Source organism: Macrosteles quadrilineatus, unplaced genomic scaffold (assembly GCF_028750875.1).
Source record: "Macrosteles quadrilineatus isolate MER2022 unplaced genomic scaffold, UCM_ALF_1.0 Scaffold_9__3_contigs__length_116548681, whole genome shotgun sequence".
Taxonomy (NCBI): Eukaryota; Metazoa; Arthropoda; class Insecta; order Hemiptera; family Cicadellidae; genus Macrosteles; species Macrosteles quadrilineatus.
The window spans coordinates 21665522-21690793 of NW_026542602.1; the positions used below are offsets into that span (position 1 = coordinate 21665522).

At 34.1% G+C, this 25272-nt stretch overlaps 1 protein-coding gene across 13 annotated transcripts in view; it reads right to left on the reverse strand.

Annotated features, from left to right (window-relative positions):
* Positions 1 to 16190: 16190 nt before the first annotated feature.
* Positions 16191 to 25272, reverse strand: part of LOC129002646 (disintegrin and metalloproteinase domain-containing protein 11) — a 718527-nt gene continuing 709445 nt past the window's right edge. For 9 of the 13 annotated variants that reach the window (XM_054430614.1, XM_054430611.1, XM_054430608.1 and 6 more), the window contains 2 exons: positions 20717 to 20875; positions 16191 to 16582 (listed from right to left, as the gene is read on the reverse strand). In XM_054430614.1, the coding sequence (XP_054286589.1) occupies positions 16363 to 16582; positions 20717 to 20875 (379 nt within the window). In that variant the 3' untranslated portion in view covers positions 16191 to 16362. Of the gene's footprint in view, positions 16583 to 19007; positions 19063 to 20716; positions 20876 to 25272 lie in introns of those variants that run through there. The other 4 variants (XM_054430617.1, XM_054430616.1, XM_054430618.1 and 1 more) reach the window with 4 other exon arrangements.

The following is a 25272-nucleotide window of genomic DNA, read 5'->3' on the forward strand; positions in this document are numbered from 1 at the left end:
TTACAGTAACATTTTTTGCAAATAAACCCTCTTTTAACCATCCTAGCTTTTAAAATGTTTCATTATTTTGAACAGTTGTTGCACGAGTGTCAAAAAGGATGACAAGAAATTCGGAACTAAAATTTCATTTTGCTATTGCTATGTAAGAGGTAAGATTTTGCTCCAAGTACAGAAGTAGTTCACAAAACTGTACACATTTTGAAAGGTGTAGGTCTGCACTTGTAATAATATGTTCATAAAATCGTCTTAAGGCCGATTTAATACATCCTATTCCCACCGCATCATCCAAGGTGTTATAATTACAAAAATAAGCTACAGATATTTAAAATTTCAGCGTTTTGACATACCTAGGCATGTTCCCCCACTGATCTATAGAATATGTCAAAATCTAATGTTCGACAATAGAATTTACCAAAGATAATGATCTCCAAGGTTGTGCGTATGGCTCATTAATAGCGTCCAAGATCCAAGCTGTGTGTTGTGTAGAGATAACCGTACAAGAAGCGCTGCCTAATTAATGCAAGGCCTGAGCACGATCTGCGCAACAAAACAGAAACGTCGCCTCCCTGTGAATAAAACTCCCCTTGCTACCAATAGATCCTTGATAGAAGAATAGTTCAGGAATTAAACCGAGATATAGACTCCCTGTGAATAAAACGCCCCTTGGTACCAATAGATCCTTGATAGAAGAATAGTTCAGGAATTAAACCGAGATGTCGACTCCATGTGAATAAAACGCCCCTTGGTACCAATAGATCCTTGATAGAAGAATAGTTCAGGAATTAAACCGACATGTAGACTCCCTGTGAATACAACGCCCCTTGGTACCAATAGATCCTTGATAGAAGAATAGTTCAGGAATTAAACCGAGATGTAGACTCCATGTGAATAAAACGCCCCTTGCTACCAATAGATCCTTGATAGAAGAATAGTTCAGGAATTAAACCGAGATGTCGACTCCCTGTGAATAAAACGCCCCTTGGTACCAATAGATCCTTGATAGAAGAATAGTTCAGGAATTAAACCGAGATGTAGACTCCATGTGAATAAAACTCCCCTTGCTACCAATAGATCCTTGATAGAAGAATAGTTCAGGAATAAAACCGAGATGTCGACTCCCTGTGAATAAAACGCCCCTTGGTACCAATAGATCCTTGATAGAAGAATAGTTCAGGAATTAAACCGAGATGTAGACTCCATGTGAATAAAACGCCCCTTGCTACCAATAGATCCTTGATAGAAGAATAGTTCAGGAATTAAACCGAGATGTCGACTCCCTGTGAATAAAACGCCCCTTGGTACCAAAAGATCCTTGATAGAAGAATAGTTCAGGAATTAAACCGAGATGTCGACTCCCTGAGAATAAAACGCCCCTTAGTACTAATAGATCCTTGAGAGAAGAATAGTTCAGGAATTAATCCGAGATGTCGACTCCCTGAGAATAAAAGGCCCCTACTACCAATCGGAGCCAACGTAGATCATTGATAGAAGAATAGTTCAGGAATTAAACCGAGATGTCGACTCCCTGTGAATAAAAAGCCCCTTACTACCAATAGATCCTTGATAGAAGAATAGTTCAGGAATTAAACCGTGAGACTGTGACTAAGTCAAAACTTATGTCTCAAATTTACCTAAGGGGTGATAGGTTGTATTACCTGTCTATAGCATAAAGTTTTGATACAGATGGGAAACAGCTATGCAATTCAATCGTTACCAGGGATGATTCCCTTTCAGATGGCAATACTTAAGATAAGAAACAGAAAGTGTGGGTGCAATAGGGAGTTTAGAGAGTTTTGCAAAAGTTACCACTGACGAATTCTTTTAGGAGGGCAAGACCAAAAGATGAGAGAAATACAGGAATGACGATCCTCTTAGACTAGGAATTATATGGATAGGAGCAACTGTGGAATCTCAAAATTACCCGGGATGATTCCTTCTAGGATGACAAGACTATTGATAAGAGAAAGACCGGATTGGCAAAGTACGGGATTGATAGTAATTGTGGAATCTGAAAGTTACCAGGAACGAATCCTTTTAGGACGGCAAGACCAAAAGATGAGAGAAGCAAGGAGTGATTACAAATCAGTTAGGGATAGAGAAGGAGGATAGTGAGATTCTCTAAGTCAATGTTACCGATGAGGATTTGTTATACGTTATAAGGCAAGACCAAAGATGAGAAATAATGAGGCAAAGTGGGGGGTAGGGAGAAGGGGGAGAGGGAGAAGAAGAGTCTGTTCAAACAATGGGCGGCCCAGCAGTAGGTCGTGACTGAAGATCCTCGGATCTCTTGATCAGGATTTAAGGATCAGGATACGGCTCGGCCTAGGGACATGACCCGCCCTGATAACTGGTAATAGCTTACTTAACTGTCTGCTCTTTACTCATCCTCGACCGCCGATGGATGGTTGGTACAGTGTTTACTTTCTGGTGATTACTCTTCTCTCTAACTATAATATTTCTCTCCTCGGTGGAGTATCGTTCATCGTAGGCCTACCAATGGAGTAAATTGATCGTGCACGGCAAGACTGCTTATCTGGGTGTATATTATCATGTCGAGGCAGTGTGCAAAACGTATTTTGATACACGATACCTCAGTCAGTAATAAAATAAATAAGCCTTGTGGTTGAATAAAACCTTTACAGAGTAGGCCTACATATTGTGTAAAGTAATAAAAAAAAAAAAACATTCTTTCCACGATTTTACTTGATATACTGTGAATGTTTAGAGGTCCACAATCCAATCGTACTTCATAACAAAAAAAAGATACATAATCCTCTTGACAATAGGTATTTTTTTCCATATACAAAAGCTATAAACGTGTACTTCGGCAATGCGTCTTGCCCTTTTCATGGTATGCAGTAAGTCCATAATAACGATCCTTGTTATCTCGACATAAAAAGCCTGTCACCATGAGATTGGGTCTATGCAAACGGAAACTATAGTCTAATATAATTGAAGGGTCTAAGTAAATAGACCTATGTTTGTTATTTTATTACGATGATGACTGTCAATAACATCACTAAGACCTCCATAACTTAATTAGAGTTCAGGTCATGGCTGAGTACAAGGGAAGCTGAAGAATTAACCCCATTATGTCTTCTTTCGCGTATTTCTTGCAGACTGCCAAAGACACAACTAGTAATTAACTGCAAGGATATCACAGGACCTGTTTATTGCAGGACATTGTTGTTCGTATTTCGTGCAAAACTCTCAGAAACTAACACTAGTCATTACTTAGTGACAAAACCCAAACAGGGCTTACTGCCATCTAGAAATGTTCTTCTGAACGAACTGTATGTACAATACCTTACAAAATATTCAAAAACTACGATTAGTCATTTACTGAGAATGTGCCATGCGAAACGAAGTACAGTAACCCTAATCTACGAAATCAAATATCAAACGCATTTCTCGCAGACTTCCAAAGACCACATTAAGGAGACAGTCTCCAGTCAGACTAATTATCTCTGTCTTTATCAAGCTCAGACCTGCACAGCTGTGGCGGGGGGAGAGGGGAATTCCAAACATGTCCAGTCAAGATGGATTGTTGCTTTTAACGTCGGCAGTTTGGAAGATGGCTAAAAAACAAACAACGCCCCATTACTTAGTCCACCGGCTCGAGGAGAGCGCGTGTGAGACGAGAGCACGAGTAGTAGAGAAAAGGTAACTTTGTAGAAGTCTTGTAAGTAAACTGTTGACAATAATGAATATTGTAGCTGTTAGATAGGCTACGTTAGAAAAAGATTTGCAGTAGCCTATTTTATATTGGCATACATTTTTTCTTTTAGTTAGGCCTATTAAAGAAAATATATGCGTAAAATATTTCGAATTCAACCAAATATTTCGGGCTTTAGGAATACAATTAACATATTTATTTATGGAAACCTGTTGATAATTGGTACCGAGAGAAAGGATAACTGGGAATTCCGAACTTTGGAAAAAGCTGTGACAGAGTTGTTTTTTCAACAGTGTTAAATAGAGCTGAATATTTTCAGAGTAACTCCGAATGTGCAATATAGAATTTATGTAGGCTTTACTAATGTTTTGAAAAGTATCAAACCACAGACAACTCTCGTCACAGACTACGGAAACCTATTACAGTATTATATTGTCTGTGCTCTCGTGTCACTCTTTTTTACTCCATTGAGTATCATCATTATGTGAAACTTTGAACAAAAGTATCACAACACCACAAAATCTTACAACTCAACTCAGCAATCAATCGTTGAATAAAGCCCCTATCCATCTCACAACCAAAACTTAACTTTATTTTTTTAAATTCTATTTTAACAAAAACTGACCCTACTTCTTTGTTAAGCGATATACTGTCGCTGATTAAAATTTATGTAAATAAAAGGATTATTGCGAGCATTCATCACAAACTAGTTCAACTCTTCAGTTTTACAAGCAAACTCAACCATAAAGCAGTAGAAATAAAAAAAGTAAACACAAATTAAAAAAGAGTAAATCTATAATGTTGGTAACCAAGGCAAGTGAAAAATTGAATTGCAAACATTTTAAATCATTAAAGGATTTCATATTCTTAGACGAAGGCAAAGGGGGTTTTGACTTCGCCTATATACAATACTGCATATACAATGCACCCATAATCTTACTAGTTATAAATGTGAAAGTTTGTGTGTTTGTTTGTTTGTTTGTTTGTGTGTTTGAAGTTCAATCACGCATTAACTACTGGACAGATTGGGCTGAAATTTGGCATGATGATAGCTCACATTCCCGATTAACATATAGGCATATTCTTATCTCAAAAATCCTTTCGGGCTCCGCCCCAGTGGCTCTGTAGTTCCCAATGTTAACCTTATGAATTTTCATATTTAAAGGGAATTAAAGTATTTTGTCAGCTGTTTCAACTAAAAAAGTTGGTTCTATGACATGCAAAAGTATTAACAGGTTATAAGATTTACCAACAGAGTACAGCACTATTATTTTTTTCTTTGCATTTTATGAAAACAGCTAATTTGAACTAAGCAGCAACAAAAAGCTGTGATACGCAATGAGAACTGTCAAAGTAGGATTGTTTATAGTTATGTTTATCTATTATAAAAAAAAAATACAACAAATAATACAACAAACCATACATTAGACATATGGTACATACAAAACTTAGAAAGCGACCTCCTCCAGCATTGGTTTAGCATTAGCGCGCAGGTCGTTTTCTAAGCGGCCGAACTATCTATCTATCTATTCTATCTATATCTATCTATATCTATCTATATATATAATAGGCTAAGCCGTTTTTTGTTAATCAAACTCCTCTGTTATTATTCGCCCGATTTTGACGTTTGAGGTCTCAAAATAAAGGTTAAAACGTGTTGTTGTGCCCAACGATATTAGATTTTTTATAAAGTCGTTGGTAAGGGCGTCAGAGGCCCTTAAAGTCAGTTTTTTTCACCATAAGGATAACATGGGAGATAATTTTTATTTATAAAAACATATGTTTTTGGTTGAAAATAGTCAAAGTCTACTACATAAGAAATCGGTGTGTATTATACCTGTAAATGTATATTAAGTTTAATCATGTTTTGGATACCTTAAAGTGCACTCATAATAGATCATACTACTTTATTTTAATGTGAAGAATAGTAAAATTTAATTGAGAATAAGTTACCATGATTTACAAAACTGTACTGTAACATTCAAAATCACAAATCTTTGACAATCATTAATTTGACATGAAACAGCTGATCTACCAGACAATTTATTTATAAATCAAAACAAAACAAATCTTCTACTTCAAGTTTGTTTCTATACCAAAATATGTTTTTTTATTAATTGTTGTGTATCCTAAATGTGGAACCTTAGAAGATTTGGCTGTACACTCTTCAGGTCTTGATCCAATAGCCTTACACACTATTGATCGGGCAACTACACACTGGAACACTGTTACACATTTGCAGTTCGCGGCCCACAGGCTATCTGTTAGACTTCAGTATTCTGCTGTTGTGGTAAGGTTACACTTCAATATATAGTTGAAATTTTTATGAGAATTGAAGGTGAACGTCTCGGTTTAGGGAACAGCCAAAACTTCGAGCAGAGCTATATGAACCTTCATGACGCAATACATGCATAAGTAGAAAATAAAAGAGTCAAAATAGGCTAAAGCTAATTGATTCCTTATTTTGCCAGCAAGATTGCTTGGAGTTGGATGCCCTGTTGATTTCATCCACCCAAACGTCGTTGAAAGTATACAAAATGGTCAAATAAAAGACAAAGCTATTTTAGCTCCAAAAACAGTGTCTGTGGTTTGATCAACAACAAAGTTTTGGATAAATTGCCCGTTGAGCCCAAGGTGTACGAAAGCATTGATAGTTTGCTTGCAGATAATTTAAACACACATCTAGAATGTCCAACAGAGTTTTTAAACAATATAGAGGTCAGTGGATTGCCAAGGCACAGATTGATTTTAAACAAGGGGGCAGTGTGGTTTTATTGATGAGGAATATCAATACACCAAAAAAAGAGCCTCATTAATGGAACAAGGCTCCAAGTGACCAAAATGGTTACCGGTAACAATTTAATAGAATGTGTGTGTTTGAAAGTCCTAACTAGAACAAGTGCGGGGGGGACATATTTTGATTCCGAGAATAAAAATGTGCCCGTCGGAAACAAACTTAACATTTAAAATGGGAAGATGCCAATTTCCATAAGCTTTGTCATTTGCAATGAAAATCAATAAAGCACAAGGGCAATCACTTAAAAGAGTAGTACTGTTCTTGCCCAGACCAGTTTTCAGTCATGGGCAACTATGTGTTGCTTTAAGTAGGGCTACATATTTGATGGTGTACGTACACATATTCATCACGGAAAATTCTGACCAGGGTAATCTTCCTGAAGGTGATTTCACATATAAAAACTTAGTAAGTTAATTCAAGGAAGTACTGTTGTCAATAAAATAGGTTTTTTTGTGTTTATTTTTAAAAGGGGTTTCTTCAAGAAGCATTTTTATGTTCTTCAAATATGCTACATATTGGTTTTATTAAAATGTTTTATTAAATGTGTTATAAAATCTTAAAATAACTATGAAATACTTGATAGCTTATTAATTTACTAAATATAAGACATATGGAGCTAGAAAATTGATGGACTGCTTTCCTTCTAAGGCTTCATTCATTACTGTATTTTATTTTCGACTCAGAGTCAATATATGACAGTAAGAATTTGTTTTCTAAATTCATGTATGTATTTTTGCGGCGCGTTGAGCCGCACGGGTTCACTAGTACTTATTTAATACGCAAGCAGGAATTTTGTGACAATTACTCCTCCAAAACTACTGAACCGATTGACATGTTTTTGGTGTCATTGGAAAGAGCGTAACGTGAAGTTGTGCAGGAAACTTTCTTTTTAGGGAAATAATTAGAGAGTGAGGCCCTGAGGCCCTTTAAAGATTCGTATTTCTCCATAAGATTAACATGGGAAACAAAAATTGTTTTGAAACTCCAGCTGTTGTCAGAAATTAAATATTAATAATTGGTCTCCATGGAAGCATAAGCAAATTCACAATGTTTACATTTGCTTTGCCATTTAAATGTAAACAACCAGAACTGTCAAATGCCTATTTCACAATTTTAGACAGCTGATAAAAAAAAATAAAACAACTATGTGGTAGGTTTATTTAATCTTAAACTTTATGATAGATTATTATAAATCTATTTCAATAATTATTATGAAACAAATTTTTCCCGTTGCGAAGCAAAAATTAATAGTGAGAAGAAAAAGATATGTTGTAAACAGTCAATGTGTAAATTATCGAAGTTGTATTAAAAATGTGTATAGTTTTGGATGTTGGTTTGTGTTTAATGATATAGGTAAGTTAGTTATTAAATTTTTATTTTAAGGATTTGGCATATGACTAAGCCTATGATAAATAACAACCATTTCAGATTTCTGCCAGTTTTTGCCTAACTCTGTCATGTAGAGTTTAAAGTAGCCTACACCTTATTGTCTACAAATTGGCTAAATAAATTTGGTACGGCACCTAATAAAAGCTGACAGCCTTTTTACGTTGACCTTAAATTGTAAGCTTACCTTTTCCCGTCCATGGGCATTTTGATTGTTAAAAATTCACCCTTTAAAATGGAAAAGGACTGTTATGTAAATTGTAAGTATTTCCATTGGTTGATAGTCTGGTTACACCATTGACTATATATACCTACAGGTTACACATAGGAAGTCAATTCTTGTCAAATATCAATCTAAGAAAAAATTAAAATTATACAAGTTATATCACACAGTTTTTTCAAAACAAACTAAAGATTTTTTAATGTATAGTAAATACAACGATTAATAAAATTTATTTATTTCAATGTATTTAAATATTTTTGTGCTGCAAAGGTCGACTGCCAGCGCTGCTGGTTTGAACTGATGTATTACACGTGATTTATAACTCCTTCAACTATAAAACGCATTGTACGCAACAGTTTAGTTAGGCGAATTATCAGTTAAATATAAAGGCGCTCAGCAAACTTGGCAGATAATAATGTACCTTATCCACATCTCCATATCTCCTTATCCAGTATCTTTATGACATTTTCCTGAATATATTCGCAAATTGCTATAAAGCTCATTTAGACCTAGAAACATATATTTACCGATGCAATACCTATGAGGGCTTAAAGCTTTGTATTTCTTCGTAAGTTATATAGTAGAGTTTTTGTTCATTACTTAAATTGTGTAATCTTTGCTTAAATTTATGTCATTAAAATCTTCGTTATTCACTTGTGCTTACTCAATTAATAGAGACTTCTTTAATAAAAATAAGATAAAAACAACACATTTAAATACTGATTGATTAAGTAACGTATTTAGTGACATAATTTGCAATACATTAATAATATAAAATCCTAAATCACTACTCCAAGTTTAATAATCTAAGTGCCATTAAAAAGCGTGTTTCAATGGACTATAATTACATTTGTTAGATCTAATACTTAATTAGGGCCCTATCATGTTAAATTGTTTACTTATTAATTCAGTATTATATATTAAAAAAACACAGTAATTGATGTTGCATATTTTATTAAGTGACACAAGAACCATAGAGTTGGGACAGAGCCTTACAAAAACTGGTGGATAATAATACACCTAATGAATAAATACACTTTGAGTAGAAATGAACCTAACCTAACTTGTTTGAATATCTAGCTGCATCCAATATCCAAGTCACCAATGCTGACACTAATTTAGCTGAGCAGCAACAGCCGCGCCGCTGTTACTGGTAGCGCTACACCGGCGGCGAGACGGATCAGCAACCAAAACAGCTGCTGCTGCCTCATTGCATGACGCGTCGCCTTGTCGTGCCGCTCAATGTGGTCTTAGACTGTATCTTATAATATCTAAGAAATTGTGCATATGTAGGCCTATGTTTATTTTTTAACGTCTCCTACAAATTAAACACCACAGTCCCCTGGTACTCTTACTTTATAGGCCTACCTCATATGTATTACACAACAAAGTAAAATATTAGCATAAATATTTTTTTCCCTTTTTAATTTTGCCACAATTGGTCGGCTTTGCTCGGTATAAACAATGTAGCTGCTTAGTCCAATATTTTAAATCTTATTTAAAATTTTGGTTGCTTCCTTCAGATAATATTGCCATCTAAAAAGAACACTTTTGCAACGGGGTAAGAATAGAGAAGAGAATAATGTGAGTCAGGAATCTTCTGTAAAAGACATTTACGCCACACTACATTATTTTGACGAACTTCCCACGCAAGGATTTAGTCCAGAAAACAGCTGTTTGCCGCCAGCTTATTCAAATGGGGTTTCATTGCGTACTGTACTGCAATGAGTTTTACCGGACACCAATCAGCTGATTATACTGTATTTAGGTAACAGTGAGTGGTTATAAACAAAAACATAACCTCTGTTATGACTAGTGATTTTTAGTCCTTTAGTTGATGGAAATATATAAGGATTTGTAGGGATTTAGTAGTATGGCGTAAACTATCGTACGTAACTCGTCCAAAATGTGTGTACGGTACCGGACTCGTATGGTAATCCCGTACTCGACTTCGTCTCGCACGGGAACAACCACACTCGTCCGGCAAACACTTATTTTCAGGACTAGTAACGTAATATACTATTACTCACTCACCATGGACTACTAATAAGGTGAAGCCCAATTGTACCTATTGCAATAATAATACCTAGTGTATTTACAATAGACTGTGAGGTAGAATCAAAACTTAACTTGATTGTAATTTAAACATAACACATCATAGGTACGAAGAAGATTTGGACCACGCGGTTGCATTCAAACGTGATCAGTTAAAAGTACACTTATAGGAAATGTTATTATTCTTGCTACTTTTCCCATTTCCGGAAGAGGGTGGGGGGTTAAAACATAGAGATTAACTTAAATGGGGATTTTTTAAATGGTCGTAATTAAAAAATACCCCCGCCGCAGCAAACCTGCAGACTAAGCGAATTTCCATTTGACTGATTGGATTTACACTGAAATGTCTACTTAAAAATATAACACTATTATTCCCGATTTAAATAGAATTAGTTTTAACAAGTACTTAGGTTTGCTGCATCAGGGAGGGTAAAACTGTTTTTTTTTTGTAAAATGTTGATAGTTAGTAAGAAATAAAAACATTTTCCAAATTTGATCAAAATATGTTCATAAACAAGCAAACTACAACAGTTTACTTATTCTCCATAAGAATAACATGGGAATTTTAAATTTACAATTTTTTTGAATTTTCTCCGTAACCATTAGGCGCATAATAGCGCTTCAATATACTAAATTATTTGTTTTTTTAAGCTCTACAAATTGGTTTGGAAAGAAATTGCTAAATTTTCTGTTTTTTGGGTCAAAAATGGGAAAAACCTATTTTTACCCCATAAAACCCCCCGTAAACCCCCGTTCCCATGGTCCGATCATGCTGGATCGCGAACTCGTTCGAATAAACGTAGGTTTATACGTTTGTACCAAATTTCATCAAAATCGGATCATTTTTGCTCGAGTTATCGTGCTAACGGACACATATATATATATATATATAAATATATAAATATATAAATATACATATATATATGAATTTGAACGGATGGTGATTTTGGCCTCTAGGAACCACAAAACGAAAAAAAAAATCGGTCCCGCGTCCAGGTCTCACCATGAGTACTACGGTAATAGCTTATTCCCTATATGGGAAATTCGCTAAAAAAAAAAAACGTTTCAGACCATCAAACCAAGGCCACACTAGAAAAAAAAACAGGCCGTAATGCTCGTCAAGCATGACGCCTTGATAGAAGACGGCAACGACGTAGGTATTTATTTATTTATTTTCCAAGGAAAGATTAAAACAAGCAGCTGATCACAAACGGCAAACATTACGTCTTCTATCGTGACGTCAAGCGAGCATTACAGCCTGTTTTTTTCAGTATGGCCTTGATCAAACCTACAAAATTCAAAACATCTAGAACGTCTAGGAACAGTTACACCAAATTTCTAAAGGAGTGATTATAACAGGGGGGGTGGGATTAGTCACCATCTAACTTTTTATATTGACTCATGCTCATGACTAATTTACTTTATAATTATCAGATCTCTTTGAAGTGTGATTTAACAGAAATATGCTTTTCTGACACTTGGCTTTTTGCTTTCCTGATTCAGACATTGCCTCGTAAGTAAAGTTGTTACCCATGGTGCAACAAGGTAAAGAAACATAACATCATAGTGTCTCATTCATTGTAATAACTCACTGTATACATATGTACATTCCTTAGAATAAGTGACAAGTATCTGTAAAGATACCCACAGATCTTGCATTGTCAGAGGAGCTCACGTAATACAAATTAATAACTCGTAATACGTTTACAGAATTGAATCATCATAAATATTCCTATTGTATGGTTTTATAACAGATGTTTTCAAGTCGTCAGACTATCATCGTATAAAATGTAGGCACTAGCATAATTTGTTGCAAAATAAATAGTTTGTATGAGTTTTGAGAGTTTTAAACTTTAATTTAGATGATATTTTCAATATTTAACTGTCCATTCTGTTTACACAAAAATTTGAATTATTATGACTCGTTTCAAATAAGACTAAACAATATAGGTAAAGTTTGTTTGAACATACATTTTTAAGATTTGAACTCCTCCAACAACAGTTAATAAAAATTACCTAAATTTGCATGTGAAAACCCCACAAATCTTAAATTTCCACAACATATTGACCTTAAACCGTTTTCAACTCAAAGGCAATCAAATTTCTCACAAAACAGAAAATGAAAATGAAATTAAAAAATACACAGGCAGTGTAGGCTCAAAAGACCGTCTTATATACACAAAACACTAGATAATAATTTTGTCAAATTTCATAAAATTAAATCTGGCTCAACATTGAAAAACTGATTAAACGGATGTAACTGGTTATTAAAGATTTGAAGATTCGACAGAAACCTGGAGAGATTGATTAAAACATATACAGCTGGTAGCTGCGCAACAGATTGACATAGAGACAGAGGGGAGGGAACATAGAACTGTTTGAACCAACAACACACGGTCACAACTGAAAATCTACCACTTGTATACTGATCTTCAATGAAAATTGTGTTGTGGATAAACTAAATTTTAGAACTGTTCTGTTTCACTAATTGTTATTGGTTCAAACATATTCACATTTATGATAGAAAAATATCAACTAATCTTAGACAGTTGAATGTTTACAAACCTTCCATCTCCAGGAAGTTGATATCGACAGACAACTTATAGAAACAGCGACTACCCTAAATGAATCAACGACCCCGATCGTAGTTGTGGATTTTGTGAAGTTTGTACTAAAATAAAATATACTACAAATACGGAGTAACCTAATAAATATACTAATTAATTAGTCAACGTAACTTCATACAGACTTTAACAACATCATATAAACTTTACTTTTACATTAATTTAGAATTATTTAGAATTCTATGTGAATTAAATTCAAACTGTACAGTACTAGGTCCGGCCCACTCGACGGAAAAAATAAACTCTGTTCTCACCCCATCAAACGATACGAGATTGATACACTATATAACGAGTGTTTGCTTTCAAGTAGATTATAGCGCGATTTATACGAATCTGTAAAGCGCAAGAGCAGAAGGATCAAATTAAGAAAGTGCTTAGTAAAATTTTTGATAGGTGCTTTAAAGTACAAACTTCACCTCAATGTGCAGCAGTAAAAAATTAAAATAAAACTATTTCTACATTTGAGTTATTATTCTCGTTTGAAACGTGATTGTTAGAATGTGACGAGAAGAGAAAGTGGGAGGGGGAGATTGGTGTGGTGGCCTCGTTATTGCTTACATCGATGGCGAACTTTAAAACTCCCTTAGAATACGCTTAGTGTAAGATAAAAAAATACAAAACTCGGCTCCACACAAACTCAAAAGGAACCGACGGGTCACTAACCGCGACTATGTGACACGGAACAAATGTAAAGTCGCTCGGCAGAACCTAGATTTGGCACTCCTCTGAAACCCACAACAAATTAAGTCGTAACATCGTATAATCTGTCTACAAACAATAAACTACGATTAACGTCTTTTACGGTAAGTTTTTATTCCTTATTTATATATGTGAGCATTTCGTTTGTTAAATTTTAGAGTCTAAGTAAAAAAATTGTCCACTAGTCGGTAGGCTACACTGGTACGTAGTGTTAGTTAGGCCACACCGTAGACACTCAGGGGCTTGAGCACACCTACGCACACTCACCACTCACCACACACCACTCACTGTCAGCGTCTCCGTGGCACCACAACGTACAACTTATGTTAAAGCAACATTCTCATAGTGCACAATCCACTTGGCTAAATATCTATGTACAGTTAATTGACTGGTGATGGTAGCAGTGCTACATTGAAACGCTAATCTTCAATTATATTCAATACCCCTTTACGATTTTAATAGGGAAACTAAGTTGAACTATAAGAAATTTGGAAGCGCTCTTATTTTAACTGCTTTGGTAAAATATAGTAGCAAAAAAAAAAAAATTATCACACGACTTATACCATATTGTGTGTTTAATTTATTGTAAGAGCAGGCTAATAATATTCAACCTATACTCTAAAATTAAAAGTGAAACTGATAAATTTCAGCCAAAGTGGAGTTGCGTCTGAGAGCCCTGTATCGTCGTTATCATTATCATTACATACTTCACATGTAAGATTTACAATAGACTACAAATTATTTACCATTGGTACTTTATACATAGTTGACAAACAATGAACTATAAATTATAAAAGTTAAAACACAGCTTTGATATATATCCTTCATTTTTTATCAAAATAAAACAATACAATCTTTAAATCACAGCCTGAAAGGAATCATAACATGATAACTTGAGAAATAACACAAAAATAATCATGATCATTTCCTAATGTCCGTTTAAATATTTTAAACAACGAAATGTTAAAAGCTTAAGAATATAAATATGTAGATATCAAAGCTGCATTGACATAAAATTGTACATTCAACAATATTTATAGTAAAACTAAGTATTTATAAAGCGTTTGCACCAATTATAAAATTAAAAAATAAAATTACAAATGATAAAAATATTTAAATAATTCATAAGTTTACAGATATAAACAAAAATTAACAAAGATTGACCATAAACCACCACTGGATAATTATACTCAGATGACTACAAAGCCGTTCGTTAAGATCAGAACACATTAGTTAAAGGGTTTCAAACTGAATTACAGTATTAGCAATGAATAAAAAAATGTGTAATATTTTTTATCACACATATAATAATGTTTTTTCGCTCTAGCAATAATGTTTTGGGTAGCCCTGACAAGGAACAAGAAAGAATTTGATAAGGGGACGAGAGGTTTGAAGGGATTTCCCGCAAAAAGCGGGAATTTTAAAATTTAAATGAAAATAAAGTTTTAGTGTTTACTCTTTATTTACATAGAATTTATTTATTTATTTATAATTTTGAAATATTTACCAAAATTTTGGGTAAATTTTGGTAAATCCCTCTGGAGCCGCCCTTGCATAATTGCAACTGTCATCAATAAACATGTGAGATATTTTTTGAATAGAAAATTGTTCAATACATCTTGAATTATAAAACGAACAATATAACTTACTTAGTATAATGTTAGCAGTCAATTTACTAAATATTTATCTTAATTACTTTTAAACTGTGTTAATTTGATGACTGGCATTGATAATTTAATATAACGGCCATAAACGTTTCCTGAGTAATTATCAGCGAAGTAGTAATCATTAAAAAATATACAAATGTAGAGAAATGAAAACATATTACACTGATAGAAATCATTGAACCTCTCTAAACAATAAAAAACACATTTGTGACAAAAGATTACAAAATCCTAACTATATAATGTAACATAACAATACAACTACAAATGCTCACACTGGGGTGAGTAGAATTATTTACTTAGGTACAATGACTTATCCTCACATTGGCAAACCACCTTAGTAAGTCTCTGTAAACTTATGCCCTTGGGTCTGAAAACACATCGTAAGCCGCTCATGGACAACTAAGCAAGATCAGAGTGATGACAATTTGCTTAAATCAAGCTGGAGTAATTTGTTTAACTTACTTTCAATTAATTATACTGGTGAACAATAAAAATATTGCGTTAATATTTTTACACACAATAAGGAGTTTTTTACAAGAAAAATAGCAAAGTAATAAATATGTTTAGAATTTACTTATACATATTTTGGCACAAAGGTTTTTTAAATTTCTTTGGCCATGATCACAGGTTACATTTCTTAAAACATATCAACTGGATTTTAAATTATAACAGATATGTCAATAACAATAATTTTTAACATACTAGTAGTATATTTTGGATAATGTTATGTTATTTTACGTGAATTTTGATTTGATTGATAGTGTATAAAAAGATTAAAAGATAATTTAAAAAATGTCCACTATTATGTATATTTTTGGAAACTTGAAAAAATTTAATATGGCACTCAAAAGACTTCAAATGACTTTTGAAAATATTGGAATTGTAGTCTTAAACCTGTGAGAAAAAATCTACTATACTGTATAAACATTTTTACCTAGGCAGTAGTTATTTTTTTCAACCATTAACATTTTATTTCAGATTGAAAAAATCACCTTCAGTTGCAATGAGGCGTTTGAACCTACATTTAGATTTTTTCTCCAACACCAATACAAAAAAAAAAGTAATGGTAAAAACAATTCCACATAAACTGATAACTGTGAAACAATTCGAGCAAAATAATCTAAAACTACACACGATGACAACCCCGATCGGCAAGGGCAAAAGCTTACCCATAAATTCGAAATTCGGAAAATCCGCTTACTAGAGAGACAGGGTGGGGGGAGGTTCCCCTCGTATCAATGTTTGTACTCGGGGTAGCGAGTGGGGCGGATGAGCGCGGCGCCGCTGTCGAGCGTATCTTGCGACGAGTGGGCGACGGCGGGGGGCGGCCGCTCGGGGGAGCTGTCTCCGCTCGATGGAGGCGAAGGGACGTAAGCCTCCGGGTCGCCTCCGTCGCCACCGACCTCCTCCATACTAGCCGACCGGACTAGCCGTTGAGCTTGAATAAAGTCATCACTAGAAGACAAGGTAATGTATGTGGAGACGCACTACAGACACCAAAGAACCAGCACTCCACAACAAGTCATGGGGGATTTCAAGATTGTTTAGGGGGAAAGTACGAGGTAGAGGTTAAAAGATGACAGAATTATTTTCATCCAAATGAGATTGCCAGGCATAAATTTGTGATGCATTAATTTTGCCACACATAGGGATTAACATTAGTAGTGAGACAATAGCCCTTGACTATTGCGAGAACTAGAAATTCCACCTTGATGTTAACTTTGTCACCAGTTTTTAAATCAAAATGGACGTATTGTAGTTGATTGATGATTAATATTACTTACTTCTGTTGAATGTGCAACAGAATCCAGTACTTTCTATACTTATTTTTATATAACTTAAGAAAAGTTACTTTTTAAAACTTTTTAGCTTTTTAGCCAAGTTGAACTGAGACAACTATTTATTGTAAGCTATAGCATTCTTTTATTCTTTTTTTGTCATGTCGTTGTATTCTGACAACAAATTATAAACAATAAGTAAGCATTACATTTTCTAATTTTATTCTATAGTAACTTTCTGAAATTTAAATTTGACTCTTCTTTGTTGCCATGTCTCTGTATGCTTAAGCTAAACACAAAAATGGAGTTACAAGATTGTATTTGTGTATAGGCCTATTAGTGGCACAACATGACTGTTGAAGCAAAGTTAGGCAATTTGTGTGTGCTTAACACGTTCGCTGCTACGGACGTTCCGGAACGTCAGCCGGGCCACGGCGCCAGGAGCTAAGAACGTTCCAGAACGTCACCGTTCATTGTTGTTTAACGTTGCTATGGATAAGCCAGCACGTCACAAGCGTTCTATATTTCTTTGCAGCTCGTGGGGACGTACTTTTCTGACAATAAAAAATATAGTTTCCCAAATCACCACCAGGGTCGTTTGGAACAGGGCTTTGTTTTACCTCTGTCCTGCTAGATAGCGACACTATTTTAACGACTGTAACCTGGGTAGTGCTGCTATCTATCAGAATCACTTAGTACTATATCCAAAGCCAGTTTTATTGCAGAACATTGCCATCCAGTATAACTACTGTTGTTTTTATTGTAATTCAGTGTATCGGTGGCAATGTCACGCAGCGGCCGAGCGTTAGTTCAGCAACTGGCGCCGTCCCGGCATCTAGCGCTCAGCAGCGAACGTGTTAATGTCTACCACATTGCAAGAGAAATTTCATTCCACAGTCATTAAAAAATTACCTTAAAAAGTTTAAAAGTTCAACTCGGCTCTACTGTAACTTTTATTATTCACTTTCCTTTAGTGATATTAACTACGGCAAAACAATTTTCTGACAGACATTTGGGCTAAAATAAATTCTGTTGATCTTTTGACTCTACCTCATTATTTTATGGTGTATCAGCAATGTTAAATCAACATTTAGGTGCAAGTGATTTAAAGATAGTATTGAAAATGCATGTACTTTTAGTGGAAATCATAACTGTTTTAAAATTTAAGGTGTGTAACATTCTTTGTCTCCAGAAGTTGTTCCACTATCCAAAAATGGTTAGTAAAATGTTGTAATTGCTAGATATAGTTAGGTAAAAAAGTTATATAATTTATAAAGGTTATAAGTAATAAAAAAACAAAATATGTTGCAAAAGAGAAAGCATTTAGGTTATAAATTATAAAAGTTAAGACAGAAGGTGGGTCATTACAACAATTTTAAGCTGATTTCTATCAGCTACACAATGTCTTCACATGTTAAATAGAGAAAGGGTTTAAAAATTAGCCAGCAAGGGATATTTTTGAGAATAAAAAATTAGTTAATATGGATATATATATATATATATATATATATATATATATCCTATGCATAAGTCACTATTTTCTAATAAAACCAATAGCATCTCTAAGTATTCAAGGACTTAACTGATTGCAAGACTTAAGGAAAAAAGCTACAAACTTTTAAATAATTGACTGATGTTGAATTTAAATATTTGTTTGTTCAGCTAAAACTTGCAAGTGGAAGCTAATAATGTATACATTGAATTTAAATCAAATAAAAATATTGTATTCATACAGCAGAACTTTATCAAAATACTGTGCATGGAAATTGATTTATCACACCTCAATATCTATACTAGAATTTAGGTTACTAAAAGATTCAAAGCAAACCCAAAGCTTTAGATAAAAGCTACAAAAACAAACTGTTTATCAAACCATGTCAACTAATAAAAAATAGCAGAGTAAGACAAACAAATAAACAACGCAAATACCAAAAACAAATTTGAATATAAAAACACTAAGCTTACTTCAAGAAAAAGAGAATTTTACTTCAAAAAGTCAAACTCAAGGGGCAACCATTTATGGAAAAACCAGACCGTGCTAAATAGAAAAACGTTGGAAAACGGGATTCTATAAAAGCAGTAATTTTGGAAGGGGAACATACTTAGTAATTACGTGATTGTTGTGGAGAACCAGAATGAATATCACAACCATGAAAACTGCAAAAACAGAACTTGATTAATAGACAACAAATAAATGTTGTGGAAAGAGATAAATTATAAACCATATTGTCTTTGGATGGTCTACCTGTAAAACCATTGAGATTAAGCATGTTAAATTGTGATTAATAATATATATTTTCAATTAACATATTATTATATGGAATTTTTTTTTTTGTAAGATAGAAGGTTTTAATAAGTCATAATACATAACAGAGTTAATTAATTTGTTGACTAAGTCTTCAATATAAATGATATAAATGATATTACTAATTCACCTCAACACACACTTTATACTCTAAAATTTTAAAATGTTCTTGTACTCTTCACAAAACAGTTTACAAAATATCTTGTGATATGAACTTTGCTCATTCGAGTGTTTTTTTTTTAATCAACTTAATTTTATGCTACACTGTACTTAATTGATTACATGCCAATGGTAGTAAGATGGTAATTTACTGGTTTTATGTGATTGTTGATTGTAACTGCAGCAATTTTAATGGTTGTGAACAGTTTCAGCTAACACTACACATGCATAATAAATAACACTTTGTAGTAAATATGTTTGTTAACAGATACATTAAAATCTAGAATAGATTTTTTTTAAATCTTGTCTGATATGTCAGGCTCTTTTCCCACTGGGCCGCCATGATGGAGACACCAGTGGCGCCGAAGAAGTAGGTGATTTAGCATATTATATTATATCATTGAAATTGCAAAAATGTCGGAAAACATAGTTTTTGGGTTCACTTATTTTAAGAGGAAGAAATACCACAGGGACTTTTTTCACTCACTTCCAAAAAAATTACAGGGTTATTTCTAAGGTCTTGGTAGTGAGTGAAAAAAGTCACCTTGGTCTTTCTATCCGCCTTAAAGTTTTTGTAATTTGAAAAATATACCTATGTATGTATGATAAAGCACCTGCTTCTTTGACGTCCATGATTAAACTGTGAGCTAGTGGCCCATGCTCTTTTGACTGGCCACCATGGTCGCTTAAAAACACAAACTGGCGAACAAATAGCAAAAACTAAAAACAAAAAACCCTTAATTACTTTTGTTGTTATGCACGGTTTTAAGTTTACCATGCTTTACAAAGAGTCCATAAGCTATATATTGGCAGTTTCAGTGATACAAAAAATTCTAAAAACGTCTCAACGTCTGGGCCTGCAAAAAGGCTCCTTACATTTTATTTTTTATCACACCTTTCTTAGTATCATCCTTGTTTTAACTAGAAAAAAATATAAATAATTAGGTCAAAATATCAATTTATTAAACGGATAAAGTTACAGAATTAAGTGAAATCTACTTAGGGCCTTCACTAGGGTTCACTAGGACAGTTGACATGATCTGCACGACAATCTGCTTGATGTTTCAATTATCAGGGCCGTACCCAGCTTTGGCAGGCCCCAGTAAAGATATTAGGCTGGGACCCCCACTTCCCTCCCCTTGAGGTAAAAGTTTGGCGAGGGGCCCAAAGTTGTTCGGAAAAACGTGTCTGAGTACGGCCCTGTCTATTATTGATATCCCGGAATAGAGTATATTAATAACATTCCAACTAGTTTAAAAAATACATTTTCTTTTGACGATTTAGCAGCAGAAGTAAAGCACCTATCAGAAAAAAATTACAATATAGTTCTTAGAGTTGAAGACATACCTCTCGCTGTCGGGCGTGTCGGCAGGACAGGGCGCTGGGTCGGCGCTCTCGTAGATACCCTCCTCCTCTGCGAGGTAGTGGGGCGCCGCGGGTCGACCGCTCGGCTGTCTGTAGCGCCCATACACGAACCTGCCGTCCTCCTCCCCTCTCCGTACACGACTGGAACACAAGACACAATGTCAATATGTGTGCATTTCTACTCAATGTACATTGAAATAATATAAGTTATTTAAGAGATTATTGCCAACATTCTCAATAATGATTAATGTGACAAAGTTTTCAAAACATTCCAGTCCTCCGGTAGAAAACAAATGAAATCATTCAAAAAAAGTACACAAACCTGGCCAAAAGCTACACAGGGAACTGTAAGGTAATCAAACAAAAACCCTTCGATAAAAAAAAAAGATTTTCATCTGTGTGCTAATGTGTCATTTTAATGTTGTTGTTGTTAGTTAATAATTATAGTTTTTTTTTAAGAATTTGTATATTTCTTTGACTACTGCAGCCTACAGTTGTCTGTGTGGCTTTTCATTTGTTTTTCCAACCTTGACTTGGTTAGTTTACTAATCTGTACATGTTTTATTTCCTTTCTCTTTCTCACCTGAGGTTCCAGTTACTGAAGGGTCATACAACTATTATTTAGTATTAAACTTTATAGTGAAATGTATAATTAAATTTAAAAGTTCAACAAGGCCAATATATAATAAATTATTTTAATCCACAAGCGCTTTCAGAAACTATGTTTCCATCGTCAGGCTGTGTTTAAAAACTGATACAAAAAGTAAATATTTACAATAATAAATTAATTTAAAGTAAAGTTAAAACAGATGATGAAGAGGATATTCGAAAAATATATGAAAAAATAATCTTTTGAAATTTGGATATATTACAGTGTTTTTCTTGATGTAATTATTTTAAGTAATTCCGAGTTCATAATTGGGCCGTAATTATAATTTCATAATTATAATAATCATAAGTTCATAATTATACCATTGACTATTGAGGTTATACATAAAATTGAATTCTATATTTACTTTTTGTATCAGTTTAAACACAGCCTGACGATGGAAAAATAGTTTCTGAAAGCGCTTGTGGATTAAAATAATTTATTATATATTGGCCTTGTTGAACTTTTAAATTTAATTATACATTTCACTATTCATTGCCAATATCTCCAATATAAGTTATATTAAACTTTATGGAAAATGTTCACAACTATCTCTTAAATAACATAAACTGTCATGACAAAAAATTAACTTTGAGCAAATAATATTGGTAGCCTAAGTGTTCAAATTACAATGGAACATTACAATGCAGGTATTCCAAGAAAATGTTTGTGGAGTAAAATCTAAAAGCAATTAGTTCAAACATGCTGCTAGGTTATACACTCAAACTCCGAATTCGAATAATCTTCTAAAGTTTTACCCACTTTGCGATGTGGACAGCGTGTAATACCCCCGTCGCAAAGTAAGCAATTTATTCGGACATTGGCCAAAGCGTAATGACTAGACCGCGTTGTGGGTAAACTGATTTACTCGAATGCCAAAGTCAAAACGTTCCTCCGCTATTGAGCAAATCCTAAATACCCACAACGCGATGTGATTAAAAGTGATTGCCCAGGTCAGGTTGTGGGTATTTCTAGTTTGCAGGAAATCCATAATGAAGACCTAAATAGAGAGCAGTTAAACGTACCTTTGAGCACTTTTTCCTCAAGAAAATCTGCTATTGATACAACACGAACACGTGAAAACTGTGTAGGCCTAACTTCCTAAAAAATCCAGCAAGAAAAAATGTTAATGAACATGGAAAGAAAATTAACCCCAGTTAAAGTCAAAGACATCGTGATGGTCAGTATTCTTGATGTTGACTGGGGACTACTAGCTCCTAGAACTGTAATAGCACTTGTTGTAAATAATAACAATGACTACAACACTCTTGGTACGAAACATGGGGTTCTGGACAAATAGTTCTCAAGATACCATTTCAAAGTGGCACCAAGTAAATTTATTTGCACCGAGGATGTACCTGATGAGCCGCTAAACGTTCGGAAAGAAACAATGATGTAATTCGGATCCAAGCAAGATTTTATCAGATGGGGTTGCAAGAGGAACTGTTTAGGTAAATCGTGAAAATGTATTAAGTTGTCACGATTGTGACAGAAATTATATTTCATTTTCATAGGTTATAAGGAAATAGAATTGAATGTGAATACAAATCCTGGAAAACTAGAAGAAACCGGTTTTCTTAGTTCAAGTCGATGTCAGCATTGATAACTGCAAACACACAGTCTCTGGTGGCAAGTGTTCGAGACTAGGCTTAGGCCGGTTTTATGCACCGCGACAGTCGCGTGTCGCGGCGCGACTCAAGTTCTATTGAGTTAAATGGGAGCATTTATGCACCGCGACAGCGACAAACTGCCGCGGAGCGACTCTAAATACCCGCGACAGGTTTTAGAATCGCAGCTTCAAAAAATGTGTCGCGCGCGGTTCAAGTTCTATTGGATCAAATGGGCACGTTTATGCACCGCGACAGTCGCGGCGCGACAGTAGTATTTTTCATACTCCACGTGGTATATTCTCCATATACTTATATTGATTAATGTTAATAATTAGTATATAAATGAGTTCTTTACTCTTTATTTTTAATATAAATTACATCATTATATTGTGTAATGACATTTTTAAGAGGGTTGACCCAATTCCAACTGTAAATTGCATGTGTTGTTTAAATAACTGGGGTTTTGTCATTAACGTGTACAACACTACAGGGTCTATATTTTAACAACTTAATAATCACTTCTACATCAAAACACAACACACAACATTTGATTGAGAACAGACTGATTTCTTTAATTCCCCCACCACCGGATGTGAGTTTACGCGACAAAAAAGTGTCGCTGTCGCGTGACATTTTTGTCAGCCGCAAGACGTGGCGCGACTCGCGACTCGCGACTGTCGCGGTGCATAAAACCAGCCTTAGGGTAGCAATGATTCATAGCTTGGAGGAGAACCACGTTGTTTCAATCTCATTTTGCGTAGTTGTGGCCGACAGTCAACTTGTTCCCTCGATTTGGAGGTATGTAGTGCAAAAATTAACCAATTTAATTTATGTTTATAAGGTTATTCTACGAAAAATCAGTACAACTTCAATTTGTAAATATATAGCTAAGCATTTTGGTAAACCAATTAATATAAAGAGAGAATATTTCGATTAAATGAGATTTTTTAAGGTAAAATTAGGTTGGTTTCAAAGTCATGTTCTAATTGAACCGATAGGATTTTAATATTGTTTTAGTTGGGGGTAGTTATAACCCTTCGAGTGTTATGTGTCATAAAAGCGACTCATAACACACTTTGTGTAGTGTTTTGTGTCGCTTTTGCGACTCACAAACACTGTTTACGGCGAAGGCTCTATGACTGACTAAATCGGATTGAACTGGATCGAGTTAGGTATCGTTTTTATTTTGCAGATTCTAAGCTTTCTCCCGAGGTCTGTCTCTAAGCGCTTTTTTTTCTCGAGCCGATCATAATTGTAGCAGACAGCTGACGTGCGTATTTGTAAACAGCTTGGTTAACCTCGCACCGATGACTGATGTGTTTTATTACGTTTATCATTGTTTTAGTGTTAAAAATCAAAAGTAGTGATATAGGTGGTGCATTATAAGAAGATTTAAGTGATTTTGAAGGGCTGGTTGATGATCCTGAAGAAGTAGGTAGTGATACTGATGTAAATTATCAGCCAGATTCCTAGCTATGGTTAGGCTATGCATTCTTAGCTAAACGCTATGTACCGAAATCTTATTTTTGCCCATAACTTATTTATTTGCAAATCTATTTCTTTATATTATTATATTTTTGGAATACTGATAAAATTCTGAACAAAGTGGCTATTTTAAAATATTTGTAGACCTATAAATTATAAGAATTTATTGAGCGCAAACATAAGTTTTTTTCATTTATTTTATAATTTTTGAGAAATGTTAACCCCACAAAAATTTTTGAACATTTTTTTTGTAATGTTTTATATGTTATATTGAAGCCCATAATTTTCCAAACAAAATGATATATAAAACAGTATACTTTACATTGTTTTTAAGTTTCTAAGATAAATTTTAATAAAACCCTGCGATTGCGCAATAAATTGGCGAACATTAAGACCAAAACTAGAGACACTTGGAGGGTTAAGGATTTGTCTAAACAGGTATTTATTTCGACAAGAAGAAGGATATGTTTAATTGAGGGTATTTTTGAATTATTAAAATGTCACAGTAAACTGATTTAGTAATTCGTTTAAGAATAAAGATGTATTAGACACATGTTTGAGACAGCTGATTTAAAATTACTTTGAGGTCAATTTTATTATTATGTAAATTCAGTAAGAGGTAATATGTTTAAATATTTTATATTTTGTACTTACAAATGATTTTATTTAGGGGGTTATTTTAAATGTTTGTCAATGAGAACAAAATGCGAATTATCAAAATTTATTGTGGAGAAACTAGACTTCAGAAACAATTTGTGGGAAATTAACTTTGCTGGATAGATGTGTGATTAGAC